A 23,597-nucleotide genomic window follows, 5' to 3' on the forward strand; every position below is an offset into this window, starting at 1 on the left:
AAACAGTGGCCATTAATTTAACATTACATTTTCTCAATTCAGCTTTAAAGTGCTCAATATTTATAAAGGCTTTAGGAGCACTGGCGTCGAGATGTTTCTTAGTGACGTCAGGTTCTTTTGTCTGTAAGCAAGGCATTTTGGGGGGATAATTACGAAAGAATCAGCTTTAATATTTTTTAACTCTCGTGATACTTTACATCTCGTGGTATTCTTTTTCATTAACGCTTGCGAGAGGACGCAGCCATGGTCAGGGAGCCGCTCATCAACTTTTGTTCATTTAGGTATGACTCACAAAGAGATTCTTTACTATTTTGTATTTCTTTAGTTGTGTTTACTCAAAGGCGTTGGACAGTTCTTCACGTAGACGTGGTTCATAACAAGAATCTATCCTGGTAGACACTACTGAGGGCAAATTTAGTCTCTTTGAACGCTGTGACTTATGGGTAAAACATGTCCGCTTCCTCACTGCACCTTGAAGAGGGTCCAAACTGCTTCCTCCGATGTTGACGTTATTGCTGATAAGTCACTAATAATCGCCGCTGAAGCGCTACTTCTGCGTTAGCGACATGACGGAGGTCTCACCAAAGGAGCGGCTCGCTGGAAAGCCGCTCAAGAGAGAGGTGTTTGCGGAGATGCTGGCGATGAATTTCGAGAAGCTGCCAGACATCGACAAGTCGCTCTACTTGTACGGATCCTTCTACTTGGCTGGGAACAGCGCCTTCGTCGGGCTGATCGCCAACAGCTTGTACCGCCGGTCCCTGAACGTCAGTCAGGCGGGGATCAGCGCCATGCTGCCCATGGCCGTGATGCCCTTCATGACCACCTACGCGCTCTACAACGCGACCGTGTCCACCCCCCTCCTGTCGGGGAGCGTCAACTGTCCCACCTGTGTCCTGCTCAGGGGAGCCTTGGTCGGGGCCCTCAGCGGCGCCGTGTACCCCATCGCCCTGGCCTTGCCTCTGAATTTCGGCCTCGCAGTGCGGTACCGCACAGCACCGATGCCCGAGAAGGGCAACCTTCCCCGCTACTGGCTCGACGTGTCCCGGCCGGTTTGGAGGAGAATGAGGGCGGCGGTTCTGCTACAAACGCTCTTCGGAACCTACCTGGGATCCAGAGACTTTGAAACGTACGGCAAACTGGTCCAGCTCACTGTGGGTTCCAGGACAGAGGAGTTGGAATTGGACTGAAACACAGCGCTCAGGAAAATAAACCTGTTTTATGGATGGCAACTTTTGTTTGGCCTGTTTGCTCACTGTAACCCCAAAGAATTATTTTGGTCTGTTGAAGTCTATAATTTTAGTTTCCTCCTTCTACCCCAAAAACGAAAACATCAAGACATGCTCAACACAGGCAAGATTTTATTAAAACTGCGGCAGGTTCCTCATCACACCTCTGGCTCTCTATCATCATGACTTGTCGGGGAATGTGGGACAGCAGGAACATGGATGGTAAACAAGAGCGGGAGCAATTGAAGTATCAGTCTGTACTTGAGCGGGAAAAGTGCTTCTTCGAAAGAATACACTGACATCACTTGAGAATAGCAAACTGATTAAGATTGTTTTAAAAGCTTACAGTAAGTTGCCCCCACCCCTAAAGTAGCTCCCAAACACTGAAACAATGTCACAACACAAACACATCTTGAGTCAGAGAAACCTTAAATGTCATGAAAACTGGGGGTTTTATGGCACAATTTCCCCTCAATGATAGAAAATAATGTGTCAAAACTTTCAGGAAAGGAAAGAAAAGCATTGTGGTCTCTGTACAAGGGTCTTAATGCCGCTCTAGTAACATGCCGTTCCACTTTGTTCTCAGAAAAAGAAAGTGACAGTAAAAACAATACGTCTGTCAGCACAGAAATCTCCATAAATATAATCAGACAACTGAACGTCAGTCAGAGAGAAAACTTCCTGAGGAGCAGAAAGATGAGGGGTCAGAGTCGCCTGTACATGAAATCTACACCGGTGAGCTGACAAATCAGGATTCTGGCATTCATGGCACAACACATTTCAAAAGAACACATTTTATGTACCCCACCCCGCAACATAGAAGGAAATAAATAACATTATCCAGTCAATCTCATGCACATACACAGGTGCAGAATCACAACCACAGAAATACACGTGACGTGAGGCAGCGGAATCAAAATGTGATGCGGGCTAGCCAGCGCCCTTTTGAAGCCAAGTACAAGACACCAGATGAAATACTGAGGAGGAGAGAAAGAGACACAAATACAAAAACAAAACTGTGGAGCAATTCCATACTAAAAAGTGGTTTTCCCTGTAACACCACTCCCCATGGTAGTAAACACTGCTTCACAGAGTAAACACACTTTTAAAGGAGAAGCAGATCGTGTTGATAGGCTTCAATGGTATTTCCCTCGAACATCTTCTTTGTCCACTTGTGTTGGTGATGAATCCTGTTCATCAGTTATGCCAATAATTTCTTCATAGAAAACACCTAAGTACCAGCTAGGTTCCTTCACAGTTCATTTTAGTGCAATGAGAACACACGCTTCCTCGCTGGTGGCGGGGGGCGCTGCAGGAGCCTCATGTCTTCCCCAGAACGTTTGACCTGAAGCATGGAGAATGTAAGTCAACTGTGATGAACTACAACGTGACCGTCTCATCTTTACCTGAGTGCTTTCCACCTGTCCTTCTCAACCTGGTTCTCTGGACTCTCGCTCTCGTATGAGGCCAGGTAAAGTCCTGGGGAGCAGCGAGACTAGAGGTTAACTCTGGCAAAATATCACTTCAATCTGTTCATGGTGGTCTTCTCACCATCCTCACTGAAGATGGGGGCAGTGTGGAGGTAGTGCAGGATGGCTTGATCCTTCTCAAACGGACACTCGACTTGCTTCCAGGTCATGAACTCGCCGACCTGCCGGGCCAGCTCCACAAATTTCTAAAACGATATTACGAAATGTTACCCTTCAGTACTGAGGAAAAACACCAACAAGCTCATCCTACTTCAAAATTGACGTGTCCGTTGGGCAGTCGGTTGGCGCATCCTTCATTTAGGAAGTAGATGTCCTTGATCAGCAGGCTGAAGAAGGGAATCACAATCTGCGTAGAAACACAGAAAAAATATTTAAGATTGAAAATTCACATGACAAATACGACAGTGGTCCTGCTGACACCGACTCTCTCTCTGTTGCTGTTGGCAGTCTGGGAGCGATGGGCGGCGCCCCTCAAGGCAGTTCTGTAGTTGTAAAAATTTCCTGTCGGATCCATCTGATGCTGTCGAAAAATCATTTTAAAATATCAGCAACTTCTGTGAGGCTCCAACGTAAAGTCAAGCGGCAGCATATCTACCTCCAGAATGAAGAACTTGGCGGTCTTCGCCTTCCCCCAAGTCTTCTTCAGCCGTGACACTGGACTCATGTTCATTCCAGCTGCCAGAGGAACGTTTCATTTCATCAACACGCGGTTGCAGCTCTGGATGAATGAGTGGATGAGTCACTCACAGATGATGGCCATGAGGGAGTTGAAGTTCCCGATGTTGAAGCACTCCCGCGCCACGTCAATGAAGAACTCAATCACCTGTGCCCGCTGCTTCTTCTTCGCCGGCTGACAGGGCGACATTTGTTACAGAACAACTTAACTCAGTCATGAAAAACCCAACTAGATCAAAGGTAAAGGGGATCAACTCAGCAACTTTCAACTTCAGTAATGAAATCTCACACAGAACAGAGTAGCTTCAAATCAAAATAAAAATGTAAATCCAAAGTAATGAATGAGAGGCCTACTACTCTCTACAGTCATGGGTGACACGAGTCCCTTCCGGTTTCAACTGAAAATAACAGCATTATTTCAGCATCATTTCCGAAAACGTGTCTTCAGTTCTTATTATTATTCTCGGACTGAGGTTATCAACATGTGTAATGGCATCCTATAACCACTAGATGGCAGGAGAGGTTCTGCGCATTCCTATATTAACATAATATACCTATATTCCTATATTAACATGATTTGATTTAAGACCGATCAATAAACAGAATTGATGCTGAGGTTTAAAGGACTCACCATGCAGATCTCCGTGGCCACCAGGTAACACAGCCTGTTGAACCACCTGACATAGGCTTCCAGGTTGGAGGTTTTCTTCTTCTGGTCACTGAAGCAGGGCTGCGGATGAGGCACAAATCCACGTTAGAGGAGGGACGGCTGCCACAGGGAATTCCTGTGACACTAATGAGCGCGTCCTGTCTTCCGGGCCCAGCCCCGCCACGTGAGCGTGAGCCACAGAGACAGCAGGCCGACACAATCGATGGCGTGGAGGGAAAACCCAGAAGAGAAACACGCAGAGCAGCGCACACAAAAGAGACTGAACTGCACTGAAAAATAAAGCACCTGCGTCCCATCCAGCGGGTCTTTCTGCGCAAAGGCCTGGACGAACTCCTCGGGTCCGATGTGACTCAAATGTTCCTGGAAAGACACACACACACACACAGAGGGATCCTCCCATGAATAATTCTTTCATTTCAGTAATGGAAGTCAATCAATAAGAGGAAGCAGCGGCTCGATGGGGTGATTCATCTGAATTATGCCTTGACACTTGTGGCGGACGCACTTCTATAAAAAGATGACTTCACAACTCTCAACACTGACTCATTAGAGGCATCTCCTCCAGCGGCAGGCTCTCGACCAGCCCCAGCTTAATCTCGCTCTCGCACGTGCAGTGGCACAATAGACTGAAATAAATGTTCCTAAAACCAGTTTTACTGTACATTTTGTTCTTCCTCTTTGTCTTTGTGTGTGAGTGGAGCTGTCAGCTCGCATGCATCCACCGCGGGCTCTTTGTTCGGAGCCCGGAGCGCATTGCTGACTTCAGGGGTGATGTCACGGCTCAGACAAGGGTACACGCTCAGTCAGGCGCACACACACACACACACACTCACAACCATCCCCAGATACACGTGCCCACATCAAGACACACATGAATGGAGCCAAGACACCGCGCATGCAATGTGAGGGACACTGCAGTGATGCGTGTGCATCCATCTCATGATTCTGAATCATGATGGAAGATCACATGATGGTCGTAATCTCTGCACTGCAATTCATAATATGGTACAGTAGGAATGACACGAGCTTGAGCGCTGAAGATGATGCGACAGATTGGAAGCAAAACAGTATCACTTACAGGAACGTAATGACACTGTAATAAGGCATCGGAATGAACAGAATATTTCAACGGAACTCTTCTTGGGACCGAATGATTCTCAATAGTAAAATGGGTTTTCCACTATTGATTTGCTGGAGAGAGTTGGCAGAAATGAGCTGAGCCACAAAACCAGTGAAGAACAGCCACCACTCCTGGCTCCCCACCTCATCCCTTCTTGTTATCGTCTCCTCCTGTGCCCTTTGCGTGACCCACATACCCATGCCGTCTTCCTTACCAGCTCCACGTGGGTGAGCTGCTGTGCCAGTGTGTACGGGTCGTTGCAGATGGAGAGCATGTCCTTCTGGATGGGCGGGGGCTTGGTCTTGAAGGCCACCAGCTTGTCAGAGATGGAGGAGGCGTTGAGGGAGACCTTGACAATGCTCTCCTCCCCCTGAGCCATCAGGGCCAGTCTCTGGCTGAGCTTCTGCAGAACCTGGTTTAAGGTTTTCCAATACGCCTGGCGTCCGGAGAGAGGGCGGAATGAAACCAGAAAAAATATTATTTATTACATTGAAAAAGGCATTGAAACCTGAGAATAATATTTGATTGGTTCATGAAATATACATTGTAAACATTGACAGAAGAAGCACTGTATAGATAAATATATTATGTTATATATTCATATGTAGTATATTGTTACATATGAACTTATACATATTTATATATAAAACACTGTGCAGAAGAGAGAAATTAAAAAAAAATCTCTTCTTTTTTATATATATTTTCAACACAAAATTGATCTTCAGACCCGAGACTCGCTTCCAAATTCCCCCCATTTCTGAAGGAAGGCTCACTGACATAGTGGGGTCAGCCAGCTTCGCACATTACCCAGAAGCCCCCCACCCCCATTACAAACTCACACACACTCTGTAGACAAGAAGCTGTAAATAACTGCACATTCATCACGCGGCGTCCTTCCCCTCTTTCAGTGCGACGCTCACCTCCCTCTGCTTTTTTCTACCTCGCTGACCGCATGACCCTCCTGCTTTACCTCTCGCTTCTCCTCTCTGCATCCCATCCCCCCCCCGTTTTCTCCATCCGTCTCCGTCCATCCACCCTCCCTGGAGGCTGCAGGACCGCTCCTCCAGCATCCCCCTGCTCTGGTCTTGTTTCCTCTCCTGCTATGTAAGATTGTGCAACACGGCGCTACACACCCGCCACCGTCTCCCTCCAGCACCCCGACACAGCGGTAGTGATGGTAATTGAATTTCATTCCCCATCAGTGCTTCCCCCAACTCTGGATTAGCTCCGCCATAATGGCCACAGGTACAGTTCTCACTGGCCAACCATAGATTCCAGGAGACACTCTGCACAGTGAGTGTAATGCTTCTTGGGGACATGAAACATCGGCACATCGACAGTGCTGAACATTGACACCACTTGCCTCATCACACGGGGCTATCCTGCGGATGATGTCCTTCAGCAGCCCCGCCATCTTATCATCCCTGAAGTCAGTGGGGAAGGTCTCCGTCCACTCGGTCAGCAGCTGCAGGATTTTGGGACCAAACTTGCGCACCTTTGCCTGCATTCAAAAAGCACAAATTAGCCACCTGGTTTTGCTCATTTTCGACCGGATCTATGTAGCCAAGGTGTCACATCCTCAGCTGTCCAAGGCTGATTTAAGAAGCAACCTCCCACATGGACATTAAAGTGCTGTTGCGATCGTTCCAGCCGACAAAATGAATAGGGGTTCTATCAAGTCAACCTCAATCTGACTGGACCAGACGTCAGCAAGATTTTCACCTGACTGGTTTCAGAGGTTCGGCTGGGAGGGAGCCATGTGGCTGAAACTGAAGGGATAGTGATGTTGATATTGTGATGAGGTTTCATGAAACTGTGTCCTAATTTTCAGTCCCCACTAGATGCCACTGTCTGCTTCATAAGCATTGGCTTTGCACAAGTATTTCAAAACCTGACATCATTTTTAAGCCCAGCGTGCCACCTAGTGAGCTCCCTCATGAGGGAACAAGAGGAATAAAATAGAAAAGATCCACTCCTAGATTCCTACTGAACTCTGGCATGGAGCCGCTGCAGTTGTACACGAGCAGATGAACAAAGACAAAAGAGGTTGGAATCAGACGGAAACACAGATTGTAGTTTGATTTATATTTACTTTCCCTTCAGAAAGAAAAGCGATATTTGGAAGTTTATTTTACACGTCTGCTGCTAGAGTTCCAATGAATTATGCTAAAATAACATGGAATCAAACATTATATCAAGTGAATATTGTATTATTATGATGATGGTAATAGTTATTACTTATTATCAAACAATACAATGTATTGGCCACGCTATCAGGAGAGATATGAGTGGAGAGAAGGCGACACAGAAGCGCCACGAGAAACCTTAAATGAGCCATTAGCTTGAAAGGTGCACGTGTGTGAGTGTGGTGCAGTGCTGACCGTATCCAGTGGGCTTTGGTCCAGCTGCTGCTGCTTGACGCACAGCTCACACACTCTGGCCAGCAGCTCCGGAGGAGGGATGAACAAGCGGGCGCTCAGCAAGAAGGTAAACACATAGGCTTTCTGTGGAAGGAGACCCGACTGTCACCAGCATGCGATCGATGACGTTTCAACTTGGGAATTGTGTGCTCAAAAAAAGTTACGCTTTTGGGAAGAGTTGAGGCAGACCTTGCAAAACTAGTTTCAGTCTAGACTGAAGAATCTGTTTTCAATTTCAAATCGAAATAAAGCGAACGACTCTCAGTAGCTTTTGAGACAAGTTTAGCTTGTTTCAAGCAGGACTCAATACAACGCTGCGCCAGTGTTTCGGACCAATCTGAAGAGAACTGTGGCGCTAAAAGAATACCACTTTTTAAATAGTTAAGGACGTTTAAAAAGACTTTTGTGTGTTGCTATTCTGTTATTGATTTTCTTTTTTTGTGAAACAGTTAAGCCAGACTCTGCGGAAGAGGCACAACTCATGAATCTCTAAAGTTACCCAAAATATGCTGAGCAATATCGAGCTACACACAGCTTCACATAGCTTTTTAGATTCCATTGTACCATTTCTTTCATATTTTCAAATCAATGTTTAAATCAGTTTTAATGGTGGAAACCCTGAAGTGTGTCCAATAACTCTAGTTCCACATCACAGCAAAGCAAAGGAGAGAGATTCAAACAGACTAGTCTCTAAATTGAGGCCTGCAGAAACAGAGGCTGCCATGTTCTCTCTATTTTCATGTAATTGTATGTAATACAGTTGTGTATCCATGAAAGATAAACTGCATTTACAGTGTTTCAGTTGAAGCCTGTCATTTCTAGCCTTGATTCTGTGCCATTCAAAGTTGACTCGCGATTGCTTTACCTCCGGGTAGTAGTCCGCAGTAGGCACCAGGTTCTGGATGAGGGTTTCCAGAGAGGCAGAAGTTATAGGGGGTCCATCAGCCAAGCAAGCCACAGACCCCTGGCCCTCCTGCGCAGCCTCCTCCTCCTCCCCAGGCTCAGCACAGGCCAGATGGGGGCTGAAGCCACTGGGAGTGGTGAACATGGTGCCTGAGCACACAGTCTGGGGCATTCCTGGCTGCAGCACAAACAGTCAGTCATGAGTCGGCGGCGCATTGACAGAATGAGATATGAGCTGAACACTTGGAGTTTTCACAGAACAGAAATTAAAGTAGTACAACATTTGACATTGGCAGATGAAGACACTCTCTCACTGCAGTAAATCTACTCTTTTCACGGCGCCCCTCCCTTCTTCATCTCCTCGGTGGTTCATCTCCCATTCACTCGGATTGCCACCATCAAACAAAGAAAAGTCCCTAACAGCTGCCACGTCTTGCACGGTGAAAAGACACAGAGGCAAATAAAAATGTGGGTCACTCAGTCACCGTGGAGACCGGTGCTGCCTGAATGCGGCGGTGTGGCCTTCAGCACGGTGTGCCTTCTCACAGAGAACACTTCAAGTTACACATTTAAAAACACACCTCCTCTGTTAAGCAGATCATTATAAAGCGGCCAACACCTTCAAAACATCTATCAATGAAAGCTGAGCAGCATCATGTTGGAAATGTCTTCTGCATCCCTTTGGTTGCTATGGTTACCTGGCTAACTCCAGAATTGCACCCTCTCACTTCAGCTCAGCAGAATTTCCTGGGAAAATTAGCCAGAAAAGCCGTGCTGAACACGAGTAACCGACTAACATTGGAATCCTAAAATCACCTTCAAGAATGGTCAGATTGTGAGCGCTCTGATCTAGACAGCGTGTGTGAAACCCATGACCCGGGGGCCAAATGTGGCCCAGAAAAGGAATCAAAATTCAACTACATTTAGGCACAGTAGACATGTTGATATCATGGCCAACATAGATCACAGGCTGTTTTCTAGAAAGCAGATTTGCAATTGTTCAGGAAACTTCCAAAAACACATCCAGATTTGCTGTGAGCTTATGGTGACAGTCTACGTGTTTGGACACTCTTAGCAGAGAAGCTAAGCTAATAACACTCCAAAAACTGAGACACATAAAGCCTTCCGTTTCACATCCAAAAAAGAGGGTTTAAATTACTTCTTACTTTCCGGTTGCCAAAGTCTGAAAACAAGATGGCGACGTCCAGGAAAGCTATTCTGGTGTTTGCCTAGTTCAAAATTAGCAGCGGCCATTTTCAAGCAGAAGGCCCGTCATATGAAGAGGAAACCCAAAGGTGGAAAAGTGTGTGTTTCGGTGCTACTAAAGCCTACTTCCTGTTTACACTGCAGGGAAGCCATCTTGGATTGTCTCCGCAGGGGGGAGGGTTAGGATTCTCTGGGGTAGGTAGCATTCCTGTTGAAACTTCCGCCTTGTAACTCGGAATTTCCGAATACAATTCAAACACACCATGAATGACCTTTGTATTCTGAGCGCATGGCTTAAAAAAACATCATGGTTTAAAAACATTGAGTTGGCTTTATGTATAACAGGTTTCACCACTACCATGACTCAACACCGATGCTTTAACATTGATATTCGCCGCATCAATATCAATTTCCAACAGAAAAAGCAGCAACAGCCACTAATCGTAGAACCAAACCCAAATTATGGATTCATCCTTTGTGACCTTCTGCTGTCACCAGATGGTCATCCTTCTTGATGAAACGGTGCCTGTCCCCGGGGGTGAAAGGTCAAGCACACGCTGGCATGCAGAAGTGCAGCTCATGTCTCAAGTTTCCCGTGTGAGGATCTCAGCTTCCTTTTGTTCCCCTGCACGCACCAGCACATGCTCATGCATTTGTTGAAACACACACACACACACACACACACACAAAGGAACACAAAAGACTTGTGAAGGGAGGAGGGTGTGCAGCCGCTTTTACAAGCTTCCTTCCGCCTTGTACCGCTGACACCCACAGCCATATCTCATTATTTATGTTGTGGCTTAAGAGGACTGACATCTTCTTGTCTTTGCTCTCAGCCATGACCACGACTTCCATCACACACACTCATAAAGAGCAGAGGACCGGGGGGAGAAGCGTACACTTAAATTGTCCAGATTGTATGGAGGTGGGCTTGAATCTCTGCCAGGCATTCGCACATCCATGGCTGTGCATACAGATTACAGGGTTTCCCCAAACATCAACTTGACTGGGTCACTTCTGTGGAGGGCTACAATGATGCGGCCTCAAAACGTGGCTCTGTAATCGCGTTGATGCAACATTTCTGAGGCGCTCCCATGAAATTGATGGCCAGTCTGGACTTGGTTCAGAAGGGAAAGCCTGCGTCCTTGCAGCAACCTCCCCTCAATTGGATTACAGCACGCTGCCACACCAAGGCATTCTGACAGTCAACAGCAACATACAGCCGGATTTTACCAAACCTGGGAAGCACTAATTCAAGCACACATTTGGCACCAATGATGATCACTATAAAGAAAGCACTCCTGTCAGTCCAAGACGGTGTTTGACCAGCAGGATGGAGTCAGAAAAAGTGTTGTAAGTATACATTTTCCAAAGTATATTATGCAGTTTTCAATATATATCAAGGCCAACATTCAAGTCCTTAGTCATAAGATAAAATTCAATTTCAGCTGTTAAAGGGGTTCAAGCCTATCCCAGCTAGTCGGGGCACGCAGCATGAGCTGCGGGGTGAGAGCTGATGGACACCCTGAACAGATCGCCACTCCTTCTGTAAGACAGACAACCACTCATACGCAGTTTCGAGTCACAAATGAATGTTGGTATGAGTTTGGTCAGTGAGAGAAAACTGGAGAGCCTCCAGGAAACCAAAAGAATCGTCTTGAGCATTGACATCGAAAATATCAACAATGAAGACATATTTATGCTTTAAAAGTACCTTGGTTATGTTCTCTGGACATTATGGGTGCCTTTTCTGTTCAGTACACACAGGCTCTGTCAACCATTTGCATTCTTCTACTCCCATAATGGACTGCAACAGTTAGACTAATAAAAAAAAACTAGACATGCGTCATCAGATTTTTATCTCAGAGCAACATGTTTTATCAGCATGTTTGCTCTGAGATAAAAATCTGATGAATACGACACGTCGGCGAGTGACAACATCAAGTGAAACCAGTTCGACATGCCATGTGGTTTTCCTAAACCTCACCTCACCACTAAACTAAAGCTCCAATTCTCAACTCTCATCTTTGAGAATTCAGGAAGAACATGGAGACCAATAACACAAAGCAAGCAGTGGCAAACAGAGAAGTGATGATGACTTTCAGTCCAGACTGAAACTCATCACCTACCTTCTGGTCAACACGCTTTAAATCCTTTTATGCAACTGCTTGTGTCAACGAATGGATTCTCCTGTCGTTGCTCATCCTCCCTCTTCTTCAGCGCTCCTGTTCTCCCTGCAGCAATTCTCTGATTCATTATTTCGTCACAGCTGTCAGCCGGTACCTCACCGTCTGTGGCAGGAGAGCGGAGAGCACAGGTAGCTCCCGCACAGATGTGCAGACGTATCATCAACGTCTGTGTATGAACCACCCGAGCCTCTGGTTTTACTGTGCCGCCTAAGTACAGGGAGGAAGATTTCAAAGCTGCTGTCAGGATCAAAGTCCCCCGGTTTCTCAGAGGAACTTATTTAGAGGAGGATAGGAACCTGACAGGATAAGAGAGGAGAGGGCAGCTGATGATGCTTCTAAATAACACGGTTTAAAATCATGATGTTCAATCACGCTGCTGTCTTATGAGCGTGACCTCGAAGTCACCACCTCTGTATCTTGTGATTCACACATCATCCACGTCTGGCATCTTAAATCGACATGCGGAACAAACCAGAGGTGTGTGTGTGTTAATCCTCTGTGAGAGCAGCAACCCTCTGCCCCGGCCAGACCAGGGTGTGTCACTGCTCAGTCTCTTCCGTCTGGCTGCTGTCGTCGCTGCCTTTGTTCAATCGACAGATCAGATCCGTAGGAACACACACAATCTTTGTCATCAGTGTCTGTGTGTGTGTGTGTGTGTGTGTGGATGAAACAGCTTGCTGACATGGCAGCGAGGCAACAATTGGTTGATCTCTGTTCAACCTGTTACACCACATAAACATCATCAGTCAGCTCCATGTGTCTGGAGCGGCGACACACACATACACACAACAAAGTGTGCCACAAAGGAGGTCAACGAAAGGTAACCAAAACCAGAGACCTATATTGCTAAAGTTACGATGTCGAGTGAAAGAGAGCATTTATTTGGAAGGTTTTTAGAAAAGACATTTGCGAAAGGTATTAAATATTACAACTATTGACGTCGTGGTTTTGTGGTGTGCTATTTTAATCACATACATAAACACAGAAAAAGTAAAGAAAGAGGAACCGGACGCTGCAGCATATTGCACACACAGACAGATCTTTTGAATTGGTTAATAATAACAGTTAAAAAGGGGAACTCAAGACACGTGGGAGTCTTGAGGTGAAAATATCATTGAGTGCCCAATGCGAATGTTTCAAAAGTTTTAAAGTCTAAATCAAAAATTCTTTGATGGCTATTTTAAAGCCCAGTAGAGTGAATGATAAGATTATCGGAGGAGTGGAAACGCAGGCAGGAGAGACAGGGATGGAGATATTTCTTGAAATGCTGATGCAACTTTAGCTAAATGGCTTCCAAACAGATCTTTACTGAAGGTGTTGGGTCCAAGTTTTGAGTCCAATGTTTTGCAGAACAAATATTGTAATGACACAAGGACACACAGGAATATTCAGTAATGGGAGGAAATCATGACTAAAAGCAGCTGGTGAAATCCTGAGAGGCAAAAGGCACACAAAAAAACACAATCTGTTGCCTCACAGTGCCAAATCCAAACAGACAACTGTGGTGCCTGGATGAGTTTGATTTGTTCCGTTATGGAACTCATAGCTGAAACGGCTCAAATGATATTTGCCCCATTCTGTTCCTATGAATCAGGAAACCTCACTGCAACACCACTGATACCTGCAAGGGGCATGAAGCAAAAGCATTGAAGCCATTGGACCAACATCATCCATCCATCCACCCACCCATCCATCCACCCACCCATCCATCCACCCACCCATCCATCCATCCATCCATCCACCCATCCACCCATCCATCCATCCTTCCATCCATCCACCCATCCATCCATCCATCCACCCACCCATCCATCCATCCATCCACCCATCCACCCATCCATCCATCCTTCCATCCATCCACCCATCCATCCATCCATCCACCCACCCATCCATCCATCCATCCATCCATCCACCCATCCATCCATCCATCCACCCACCCACCCATCCATCCACCCACCCATCCATCCATCCATCCATCCACCCATCCATCCTTCCATCCATCCACCCATCCATCCATCCATCCACCCATCCTTCCATCCATCCATCCATCCATCCAACCACCCATCCATCCATCCATCCACCCATCCATCCATCCATCCATCCACCCACCCATCCATCCTTCCATCCATCCAACCACCCATCCATCCATCCATCCACCCATCCATCCATCCATCCATCCACCCATCCATCCATCCATTCATCCATCCATCCATCCATCCATCCACCCATCCATCCATCCACCCATCCACCCATCCATCCATCCATCCATCCATCCACCCATCCATCCATCCATCCATCCACCCATCCATCCATCCATTCATCCATCCATCCATCCATCCATCCACCCATCCATCCATCCACCCATCCACCCATCCATCCATCCATCCATCCATCCATCCACCCATCCATCCATCCATCCATCCATCCACCCATCCATCCATCCATCCATCCATCCACCCATCCATCCATCCATCAGATGAATCCCAACAGGTCACCTCACCCGCTCCCAAAGTGTAGCGCCAAATCTCTTGAGGCAATTCAAAGGTGTACAAAACGCCAGTGAGTTCTGGGTCTCATCTCAGTTGCTAACCCTAAATGGATGCCAAAGCAAACACTCACAGACAGTTCATCAGGCCAGCAGCATCCTTCATTCAGTAACCACCCAAAGCCTTCAAGAGCCTTTTAGCTCAGCTCGTCTTCAGATCACTGAAGTCAGGAAGAAACCAATCTACATGCTTATCTCTATCCTTTCCAACAATATAAAAACCGTGGTCTTCAACAAAGCGGAGCTGATCCTCATCCTAGCACCGTCATCTGATCAGCAGGATTGAATCATGAACCTAATAAAACCTAACAACGTAAAATACATTTCAATGACTTTCCTCTTTGCCGGCAGACTTTCAGCCGGGAATACAGAAGGAGAAAAAAACAAGTATGTAGTGGTGTTTTAGTGCGTAGGAAGAGAGAACCCATTTCCAGCATGCAGCAGCTTTTCCTCCAGTTTCTACGCTTGCTTCCTGGTTTCCTGTTAATGAGAGGTCAAAAGAATGTCATCTCCAACACAGAGATGTGATGAGAGATGAAATAAGATATCAGAGAGGGGGAAGCGTCTGGGGCTGTGGAGACATGTGAGTGGGTGATAGTCCCCCCCGAGGCTGGAGCGCAGACCGTCTGGTTAGTCTGAATGTTAAACTCACTTATGGCGGATTCACTGAGCTGAGACTTCATGTTGAGAGTGAGTTCTTCACACCGAATTATCGTTGTCTAGACATCAGAACTTGGAATGGTGCAGAACAGGGTCCCATTAGATCAATGGCCGCCAATTCCATTTCCAGAGGGCCAGATATATATACTGAGGCGGAACATTGCTGCAGTCAAAGTGATTCCATTCAACCATCATAAAGCTGTATTTTAAAGGAAAGAGGAAAAAAAGTGCAGTAAAAAAAGAAAGGATTGGGAATTATTACCACTCATTTTCACCCACTTGTCACTGTGGGACTAATAAAGGCCATGTAATCTCATCTAGTGAAGCTCAATGGGAGGCAGGTGGCAGTAGCGTTCCAGAACTTGCTTACACAAACGCCTTAAAATGCTGATAATAATTCACAAATAAATACGCCAGAAATTAAATCTAATCTGAATGTTAAAATGTAAACATGATAACATCTTAGGGGTATATATATATCATTTTTTTTACCTCAATTTGTCTGATCTAAAAGCAAGAGGGAAAACAGAAATTGTGAAATAAAAGAGGAGTTAAGCCCTTAAATAAAGTTGTAAATTGAGATATTAAATAAAGCATTTAGGAATAATAAATAATAAGAAATGAACAAACATAAGTAAAATTAAAAAGTGAAAGAAATGACAATGGGTTTCAAAATAAAAACAGAAACTGAAATGGTGATAGCTTAATGGTTCTGACCACATGAGGGCCGGATATAACTACAAATCGAATCGAATCGAATCTAAATGTGAGCAAAGGGCACCACATTTAACCAAATCAGCACGAGACATGCGCACTCTATAAACTCTAAATGATAAACTCAGACTTGAGGTCGAATGTACTATCTTTTTTTTAGCTTTAACGTAAAAAAAAACCAACCTAATCATCACAAATGGGACTCTGCTTCCCACATGCTGCGAGGATCTGGGCCAGACAGGTCACCAGTACTACACCTCTTCAAATGATTTATTTTCAGAACGTGCTCTGAAGGGAAACAAAAAAAAAAATCACCTGCATATATTTTTAGTCCCGACACAATTTCAGGAGTAGTAGTGGCCCAAATTCTCCCGTGTTCTTCGAAAGCCGGAGTGACGTAACTACAGCGTTTTCTGTCGAAGAGTAAAAAAGAGCGTCGCCACCTTTGCTTCTCCAACGTCTCCCTCTCTCTCTGCCCGTCCTACTTTCCCAGTCAGGACTCTGGCGCAGATGGCCTAGCATCAACTCCTGTTGAGAGCTGCCGGCTCATGAAGCTCTTTCACTTCTGCCATGGTCGTCGCCGAATAGTGTGTTGGCATTCAGGCGAAACACATGTGAAGCCAAATCGGCCGCAGAGCTGCCTGGCAGCATACTGCGAGAGAATACCACGCATATGCCGCCACACGCGCTTGAAAACACAGTCCTCGCAGCACCCTATTGTTGGTGAGCGCCGTGTGTGTTTGGAGAAGAGTGCAGGCCAAAACAAATGAGTTCATTGTGTCACGCATGTACACATGCACCCACACCACAGCCAAACACTGGATTGAGTTACCACAAAGGCATTCCAGCTCCCCACCCATTCCCCCAGGCATCTCCATGGAATGAGCCGGAGGATGGGAATCACACAGCAGCGCCGCAAACTCCCCAAATCCCTTCATCGGCATTCCCTGCTTGTGAGAAAGCAGGCTGACATCATGGCACCTGTTCCACACCCACCGTCGCATCGATCTACATGTGAAGCCCACTGGGACTGGTTCGTCCGGCAACACACCCTGTTCATGTGTGCAGCGGGCCTCATTCCTGAGCGAGTCTGGGCACAGTTGTCAGCATACTTTAGCGTGAGTGTGGTTGGAGAATTCAACTTTCATTTTAGCATCCTAGAAAACAAGGTAAGCGTCCAAACTTGTGTCAGACTCACGGCAGAGAGAGAAGGAGGAGGTCGATGGAGAAGAGGAGCCAGTGAGGTTCAAAGATGGATAGATAGGGAGGACGATCTCGGCAGTTTAAGTGAGGTGTGTTTGAGCTATTACCATTAATAACTTATAATAAAGCACCTCAAATTTGCCCTGGGATACAATTTCATTTGAAGCCCCAACAGGTTGTAAGAGGACCTGGGAGGGTTTAGCACAAGCAATGAAAGCCTTTGTTTACATATACAATGGTGGCAGTGTCATGGAACTCACGACCGGGCGGTGGTTTGAACTCAAACACCAAACAGCGTGTAGTGTATCAGTCGCCTGCGTCTCACCCTAGGTAGCTGGAACAGGCTCCTGGTCCTCACAGCCGTGATGGGAATAAGCTGAGGGAAAGACAAAGCTGAAGCTATGTAAAGCCCAGACGTTCCTAATTTCATCACGACTGTCTCCTCGCATGATGCCGCACATTTATCTCGCACACGCTGCGTGTGCAGTGCCACGGACGTATAAGATCAGAAGATACTAATGAGAAGGAAGGGGGTGCAGGGCTCATACGGCGGTGTACATTAATATAATTAGAGAAGACCCAAAGGTCATTCATTAATGGCTGCAGCTCAGAAGACTAGCACAGGAAATGAACTCAAGGGGCTGTTGAACATTCACTCAAAACAAATCAATCTCCACACAAGGAATGAGTGACGACCTCAAAACACATCGTCCTGTTGGCTTCATTCCACGGGGAATTTTCCATTGGTGTTGAACGACTTATCATTGAAGGAGCTGCTTCACCACCAACAGTGAGGCCTGAAGTAGACGCCTTTATTTTTCATGATTTATCATCCCTTTGCTGGGGATTCTTGAAGCCCAATGATGAGTCAGGGAGATATTTCATTTCCTCTTTTCTCATACAACCCACGTTCTTGGCTGATTCACAGAACGACGCTAACTTCTCGTCCTGAATAATGATCTCAATGAAATGTAAATAAATAAATGATACTTAAGCTACATTGAGACCTGGTCTCCCTGTTCTATTGAAGACCAGTCTGCAGGTTTAAATGTCCACTAAAACAAAGACAGAAATGGATGTTTTGAAGGCTTCCTGTTGTTATTGATGTTTTACTGTGGTCATAGCAATGAATTGTGAGTCATAATAGAGGCAATGGTTCAGTTCGGAATATTGCTGAGCAGCACAATTCACACATAGCAACTAACTTTAGCTTCTCTGTTGTTTTGCTTAAGTTACTAATAATGTCATCGTTCTTGCTAGCACTACAGCAGCATGGGAGATGCGGTTGAACCACTTTGCTATATTTCATTGAAGCCTATTTTCTGGTGAAGAGTCATAACAACTAGGGATGTTATTATTAATATACATATTACAATGTATTGTTTCACCACTACTGTATCAGGATACGTATCGTATCGCGAGTTGCCCGCCGATACAGAGCCCTAGCAAAGACAGCAAAACCTCGTTGACTGATGTTTTTACGGTTAGCAATGCATATGTAGCACAACGCGCCCTGCTCTGGTGAGAGTCCTGTATTGTAATATATCTGTAATAACAGAAAAATGAACACAATGGAATAAACAGACAGACAGACCGCCAGATTTTTAACTAGTGTACCTTCTTCAAATAAAAATAAAAAATTCTAGGAGAAATCTTGAGATGTGTTTCACTGCTAACAGCGGAGTTTGTCGTGCTATTGCTGAGAAGCTGAGTCAGAGCACTGCTAATTACAGGCCTACTTCCTGTGTGTATGAGGCCTAAGGTGTAAACGTCTCCATGGTGATGTCACTACATCACATCACAGGGATACAAACTGACCGCTGTCCAAACCGCTGACAGACTTGTGCCATCTTGCTAGTAAGAAGGCAGACAGGCAGGTGTATCCGGTTCTACTAGATGACCCGAAACAAAAAGGTTGACGTCATATTTTGTGTTACAGTGATATATCACCAGCCGATCCGAGCATTCATGCTTTTAACATGATGAGATTTTTTTCCCGCCTGGACATTACGGGTTCATGCTTCTGGCCTTGCACCGGTTGGCTCTACTCATGACGCATAATCCATCTGACCCGATCGATCCATAACCTGCTCAATAGCCATGCGGATGTGCGCTGACGGCTCGGGCCGCTGCCGAGCGTTACCATGGCGTCCACACTCCCGTTGGGAGGTAATTAGATGCTTTTTCAGGCCCCACACAGCGAAAGCCCACTTTGCCCTATTATTCCATCAAAATGTCTTGTTCCGCCAGCCTTTCTTTCACCGTCCCGGCATTTGGTGCCTTTACTCTGGTGACAGACCGGCTCTTCCATGACTGCCAGTGTGATTCTCCACAGCCCTGCTGTGTGGGCGTGCGAGCTTTCAAAATAAAAAACCAAGTCGACATTTTCACACCAAAACCTCCCATAACGTGAAAAATAGAGGGATTCTACCAACAAACCTGGGTTTCCCCGATAGAGAAGTGAGAGTAGCAGCCCCCGCTTGTAAATCAAGTTTCCTTTTATCACGGTGTAATTTCCCACAGTGACGTTTTACCCAAATTGAAGTGTGACTTCAGCTAAAAATAAAAAAAAGGAAACCAAATGTGAGTGGCGTGTCATCCTCTCTAACCACAACAGTGCCCACGTGCTCATCGTCATCAAGTCAAAGAAATGCCGAGTGAATATTCATGTAAGAATAAGGCTCGTGCCTATTGTTATCATGGAACACAGGTAGGCAGTTTTATTACACATTTATTACCACATTTTTCACTGAGAAAAATAACAGGTCGTCATCTGTTTTGGTTCACTCGAATGCTTGGTGGTGGTTGAGAAAATCCAGAAACAAAACCGCTGGTTATTTATTGCCAATCTGATGATGCCAAAAAAGGAAGGTCAGAGAGGTGACGTTTAGGTTGCTGTGACTCAAAACAGGAAACAGTTAGTGTTGTTCACTATGGTGACGTGCTTTTATTGAAAATAAAACTTCTGACTACAGTTCCTTTTTTTAAACTTGCAAAATGTATATGTCATATACATAAATGTTGGGGATGACAAAACAATCGTGCCACTACATGATGAGAAATAAAGTGATTATCTTGAGGTGAAATAAAAGAACACACCATGAAAGAATAAAATCATGGAAATAGTTGACTTTAAAATCTTAAATTTTAAATCGCAACACACAACAAATTGAAGAAAAATAAAAGAATATGTCTATTTAAAACTACCAAACTGAGCAAATAAATGAATGAATGAAAAATATTAAGCCCTCCATTTTCAATATATTCAAATATATTAAAGTATATTCAAAATAAATGTCAAAACAAAGCCAAAAGTACACCAAAAAGAAGGAGATAAAATCCTAACAGTGGGGGTGAGTTTTGGCAATATACTTGGGTCATGATGCGATAATATCACACTATGTCCCAATATCATAATATTCTGATACACAGCTTAACAAAACAGCATTGCTCAAACTAAAATTTAAATTAAAATACAGTTTGTTAGTTCAACTACTGTTTAAGTATTTTTCTAGTTTTTCTATTTAGTATTTTTCTAAATAAATAAAGTTTACTCACTGCCACGCAACACCAAGTCTTATTGAAAAACAGTCCAGGGACTGACGCCTGAGTGAAAACCGTGACACATCAAGTCACTAAAAGAATTTTGAAGTGGAAGAGTGTGCGCACCATCAATCCTGAGAAGACACCAGTCCCGCCCTCTGGCACGCACTACTATAAACCCCATGGTTATAAAGCCGTCACCGCTACAAGACTAACAACGGCCCCGGGTCAGGTCTGACCCAGACACAGCACAAAAACACAAGAGGGCACCGCTCTGCGGGAACATGAGGCTCATCAACTGAACACCTGTTCTCCGCTGACTCCACCTGAGTCAGAGAGAGGGTGACTTGTACCTGCACTGTGGTGACGTGTGTGTCTCTCTACCACTTCAGTAACAATGGTGTTAAGTCCAGTTAAGTTCAAATCCTCTGACCTTCAAAAGAGAGCAGGGTAACATGCTTGCTTGACGTTTAAACTCCCGCAACTCTAACTCCTCAGATTCAGTTGCTTTCTCAACGCCTAAAAACAGAGTCTCTCGTGGCTCCTGCCCATCATGACTCAGGTATCGGAGGTGAGTGCGTGACAGAAAGTGACGGTGAACGCAGAGACGCTGGCCTTCTGACTTCGCTCTGTTTTCTTCACAGCTGCGCATCAAACACTACAACTCCCACTGCTCCTGTTCTCAGACTCAAATCACTCGCTAACAACGCCCCCACATATAACAACTCACACACTCCAGGCGAAGACTTGTTTCCCGCCCGGAGAGAGCATTTCTATATCTGTTTTCATTTAGAATTCAGCTTGAACCGTTCCTCGCAGAAGCGGGGAGACAACAAACAACATACTTGGCACTACTTTATCTTAAACTTGGATGGCGCTACTGAAACAAAGATTGACTGATTCAAACATGGTGATGCCTGAGAAACCTATTTTCAACTCAAGGACAGAAGCTTCCTTTTCATACAGGAGTGTCAAACCCTAGGCTTGTGGGCCACTTGAAGCCTGGTGAGCGGTCGTAATGGCCCAGACATCATTTCATAACAACGCTAAAACTAGCACCATGAGTCTCATCATGCACTGCAACAGCTGAAGGCATTTTTTTTAGCTTGACTGATGACTTAATGTGTACCAGTAGAAGGGGCTGGAGAGCAACCTTCAAAAGTTGAAGGACTTTATCTTTGAAATACAGTATGTGGTGTGAGTTTCTTCCTTGACACGAACCGCAAATTCAAGACGTGATCTAGCGCATGTGCGGTATCAACACGTCGTCATCCATTGCGATCATCACGAACCCCATTTTAAAGTCGTAGGCAACAGCCATTCCCCGGGATCCGAGAGTTCACTTCACAATGACAGATGGGAGCAAAGAGAAACAGATGCGGAGCATCTACACAAAAGGAGAACTGATTCAGCAAACACGACACCAACAATGACTATTTGCTTTTCACACTGAACCCGATCTCACACACACACACACAAGGTAGGAGCGAGCAAATACACTTTTCCCAGGCTCGCATCCCAAAAACAGCAGGAGGGGGGGGGAGACCCGAGAAAGACATTTGAAAGCCCACTTGAAACAGACATCTGGAGTTTCGGGAGGTGGAGTTTCTGGATTTATTTGGCCACAAAAAGGAAAAAATAGAGAAAATAAAAGGCTAAATCATTGTTTGAAATGTTAAATTATTTTCATTTTTAAGAGGCAAACAATACATTCCATTTTAATGGGATACTTCGATGAGGAAAAGGAAGGGGGCGATGAATAAAAACCATCACAAGATCGAGGAAGGAAGGTAGTGAGAAGTAGTATCCCAAGGAAGACAGTGGGGGAAATGGACAGTAGTTTAAGGGAAAGGACAGTATCTGGACCCAGGTGGCGGTGCGTGTGGTGGGAGGGGGACAGTGGCTTGACTTGTCATAGCAAGAGCGGCTGGAGTTTCTGGTTTCACTCTCGTGCAGCTCGCAGTCGGAGCTGCAGGAGACAGATAACACAGCGGTCCTTTCTGCTGGGTGTTTGTAAGGCGAGCGGCCGCGGCTGCCTCCATGGATGAGGCAGATCTGCCTGGCCAGATAAGCTCGACGGCAGCAGCCACACCTGCCTCTGCCGTCCGGATTCCACTCACTACCAGGACTGAAGGAGAGACACGAAGCAGCGAATGTGACGTGGCCACCGTCTTTGTTGTCACCCGCTGACATTTCATCTTCAAAGGCGAGGAGCCTCAAGACCCAGTCATCCCTGTTGCTCGCAAAGTTTCAACAATGGCAACACGTTGCGAGCAGGCAGGCACGCGCACGCACGCGCTGCGGGCGTGAAACACGCGGTGACATTGGGGTTCCTACTCACCGACACTACTCCGGGATCCACATCTCTGATCCGGCGGCTAATATCCGGTGGCGACTCGATGACAGTGGCAGGTTGAGATAGTCCAGGACCGCAGTTCCCCTCTGGAGGTCAGGAGCGGAGCCGGGCTCCAGCTGTGGTGGAGGACGGAGAGCTCTGACCCCGAGACCACGGCGTCCCTGAAGGCGTGGCGAGGAGCCTGTGGCGCCGCGGAGACACGGACGATACAGCGACACACGCACACGCCCTCCGAGCAAGTGAGCACTGAGAGGAGAGGACGGACAACTACACACGCCGTCAACGCGAGAGATGCACCCACTTCCGGTGCAGAGTTTCAACATAAGATAGCCGGAAGTGAAATATAACTATAGCTATAAAAATCACGTGTCGTTTAATTTATGGTTTTATTGAATCCCCAGGCAGCAATGCTATGCGAGGTGCATATGAGCCCCATTTTTGCTTTCTTATTTTTTATTTATTATTACTGAGCATTTAAAGGTATTATTTTGTTATTTTTTTGTTTGTACAAAACAGATTTTTGTTGTCTTCAACTTCATAACTATTTAAATATTTCCCTGAGTAACATTCTCTATATCTGTTTGGCATTTTAAATAATTCTGACACAAGATAAAAGCAGGACGACAATTAGATTTTTTGATTGATTTTTAAAGGTATTTATAATAATAATAACAACACCA

The 23,597-nt window shown here is 45.6% G+C and overlaps 2 protein-coding genes across 2 annotated transcripts; one reads left to right on the forward strand and one right to left on the reverse strand.

The window, feature by feature from the left end:
* Nucleotides 1–198: 198 nt before the first annotated feature.
* tmem126a (transmembrane protein 126A) lies at nucleotides 199–1,377 on the forward strand. The gene has a single exon (XM_053879925.1). The coding sequence runs from the start codon at nucleotides 567–569 to the stop codon at nucleotides 1,185–1,187; it is 621 nt and encodes a 206-aa protein (XP_053735900.1). The 5' UTR covers nucleotides 199–566; the 3' UTR covers nucleotides 1,188–1,377.
* On the reverse strand, nucleotides 1,342–23,193 carry LOC128767700 (ras-GEF domain-containing family member 1C-like). The gene is made up of 14 exons (XM_053879924.1): nucleotides 22,903–23,193; nucleotides 8,467–8,682; nucleotides 7,563–7,685; nucleotides 6,545–6,682; nucleotides 5,396–5,617; nucleotides 4,347–4,421; nucleotides 4,023–4,121; nucleotides 3,464–3,566; nucleotides 3,312–3,391; nucleotides 3,141–3,236; nucleotides 2,967–3,062; nucleotides 2,778–2,901; nucleotides 2,633–2,705; nucleotides 1,342–2,571 (listed from the first exon to the last, which is right to left on the reverse strand). Exons 2-14 carry the CDS (start codon nucleotides 8,674–8,676, stop codon nucleotides 2,547–2,549), a joined length of 1,464 nt encoding a protein of 487 aa, XP_053735899.1. The 5' UTR covers nucleotides 8,677–8,682; nucleotides 22,903–23,193; the 3' UTR covers nucleotides 1,342–2,546.
* Nucleotides 23,194–23,597: the final 404 nt, after the last annotated feature.

The sequence above is a fragment of the Synchiropus splendidus genome, chromosome 11 (assembly GCF_027744825.2).
Source record: "Synchiropus splendidus isolate RoL2022-P1 chromosome 11, RoL_Sspl_1.0, whole genome shotgun sequence".
NCBI lineage: Eukaryota > Metazoa > Chordata > Actinopteri > Syngnathiformes > Callionymidae > Synchiropus > Synchiropus splendidus.

Coding starts and splice junctions, on each gene's coding strand:
- LOC128767700 (XM_053879924.1), bottom strand. CDS start 8,676: ATGCCCCAGACTGTGTGCTCAGGCACCATGTTCACCACTCCCAGTGGC. Junction 4,122..4,346: donor ACCCGCTGGATGGGACGCAG/GTGCTTTATTTT, acceptor CCTCATCCGCAG/CCCTGCTTCAGTGACCAGAA. Junction 3,063..3,140: donor CCAACAGCAACAGAGAGAGA/GTCGGTGTCAGC, acceptor GTTTCTACGCAG/ATTGTGATTCCCTTCTTCAG.
- tmem126a (XM_053879925.1), top strand. CDS start 567: ATGACGGAGGTCTCACCAAAGGAGCGGCTCGCTGGAAAGCCGCTCAAG.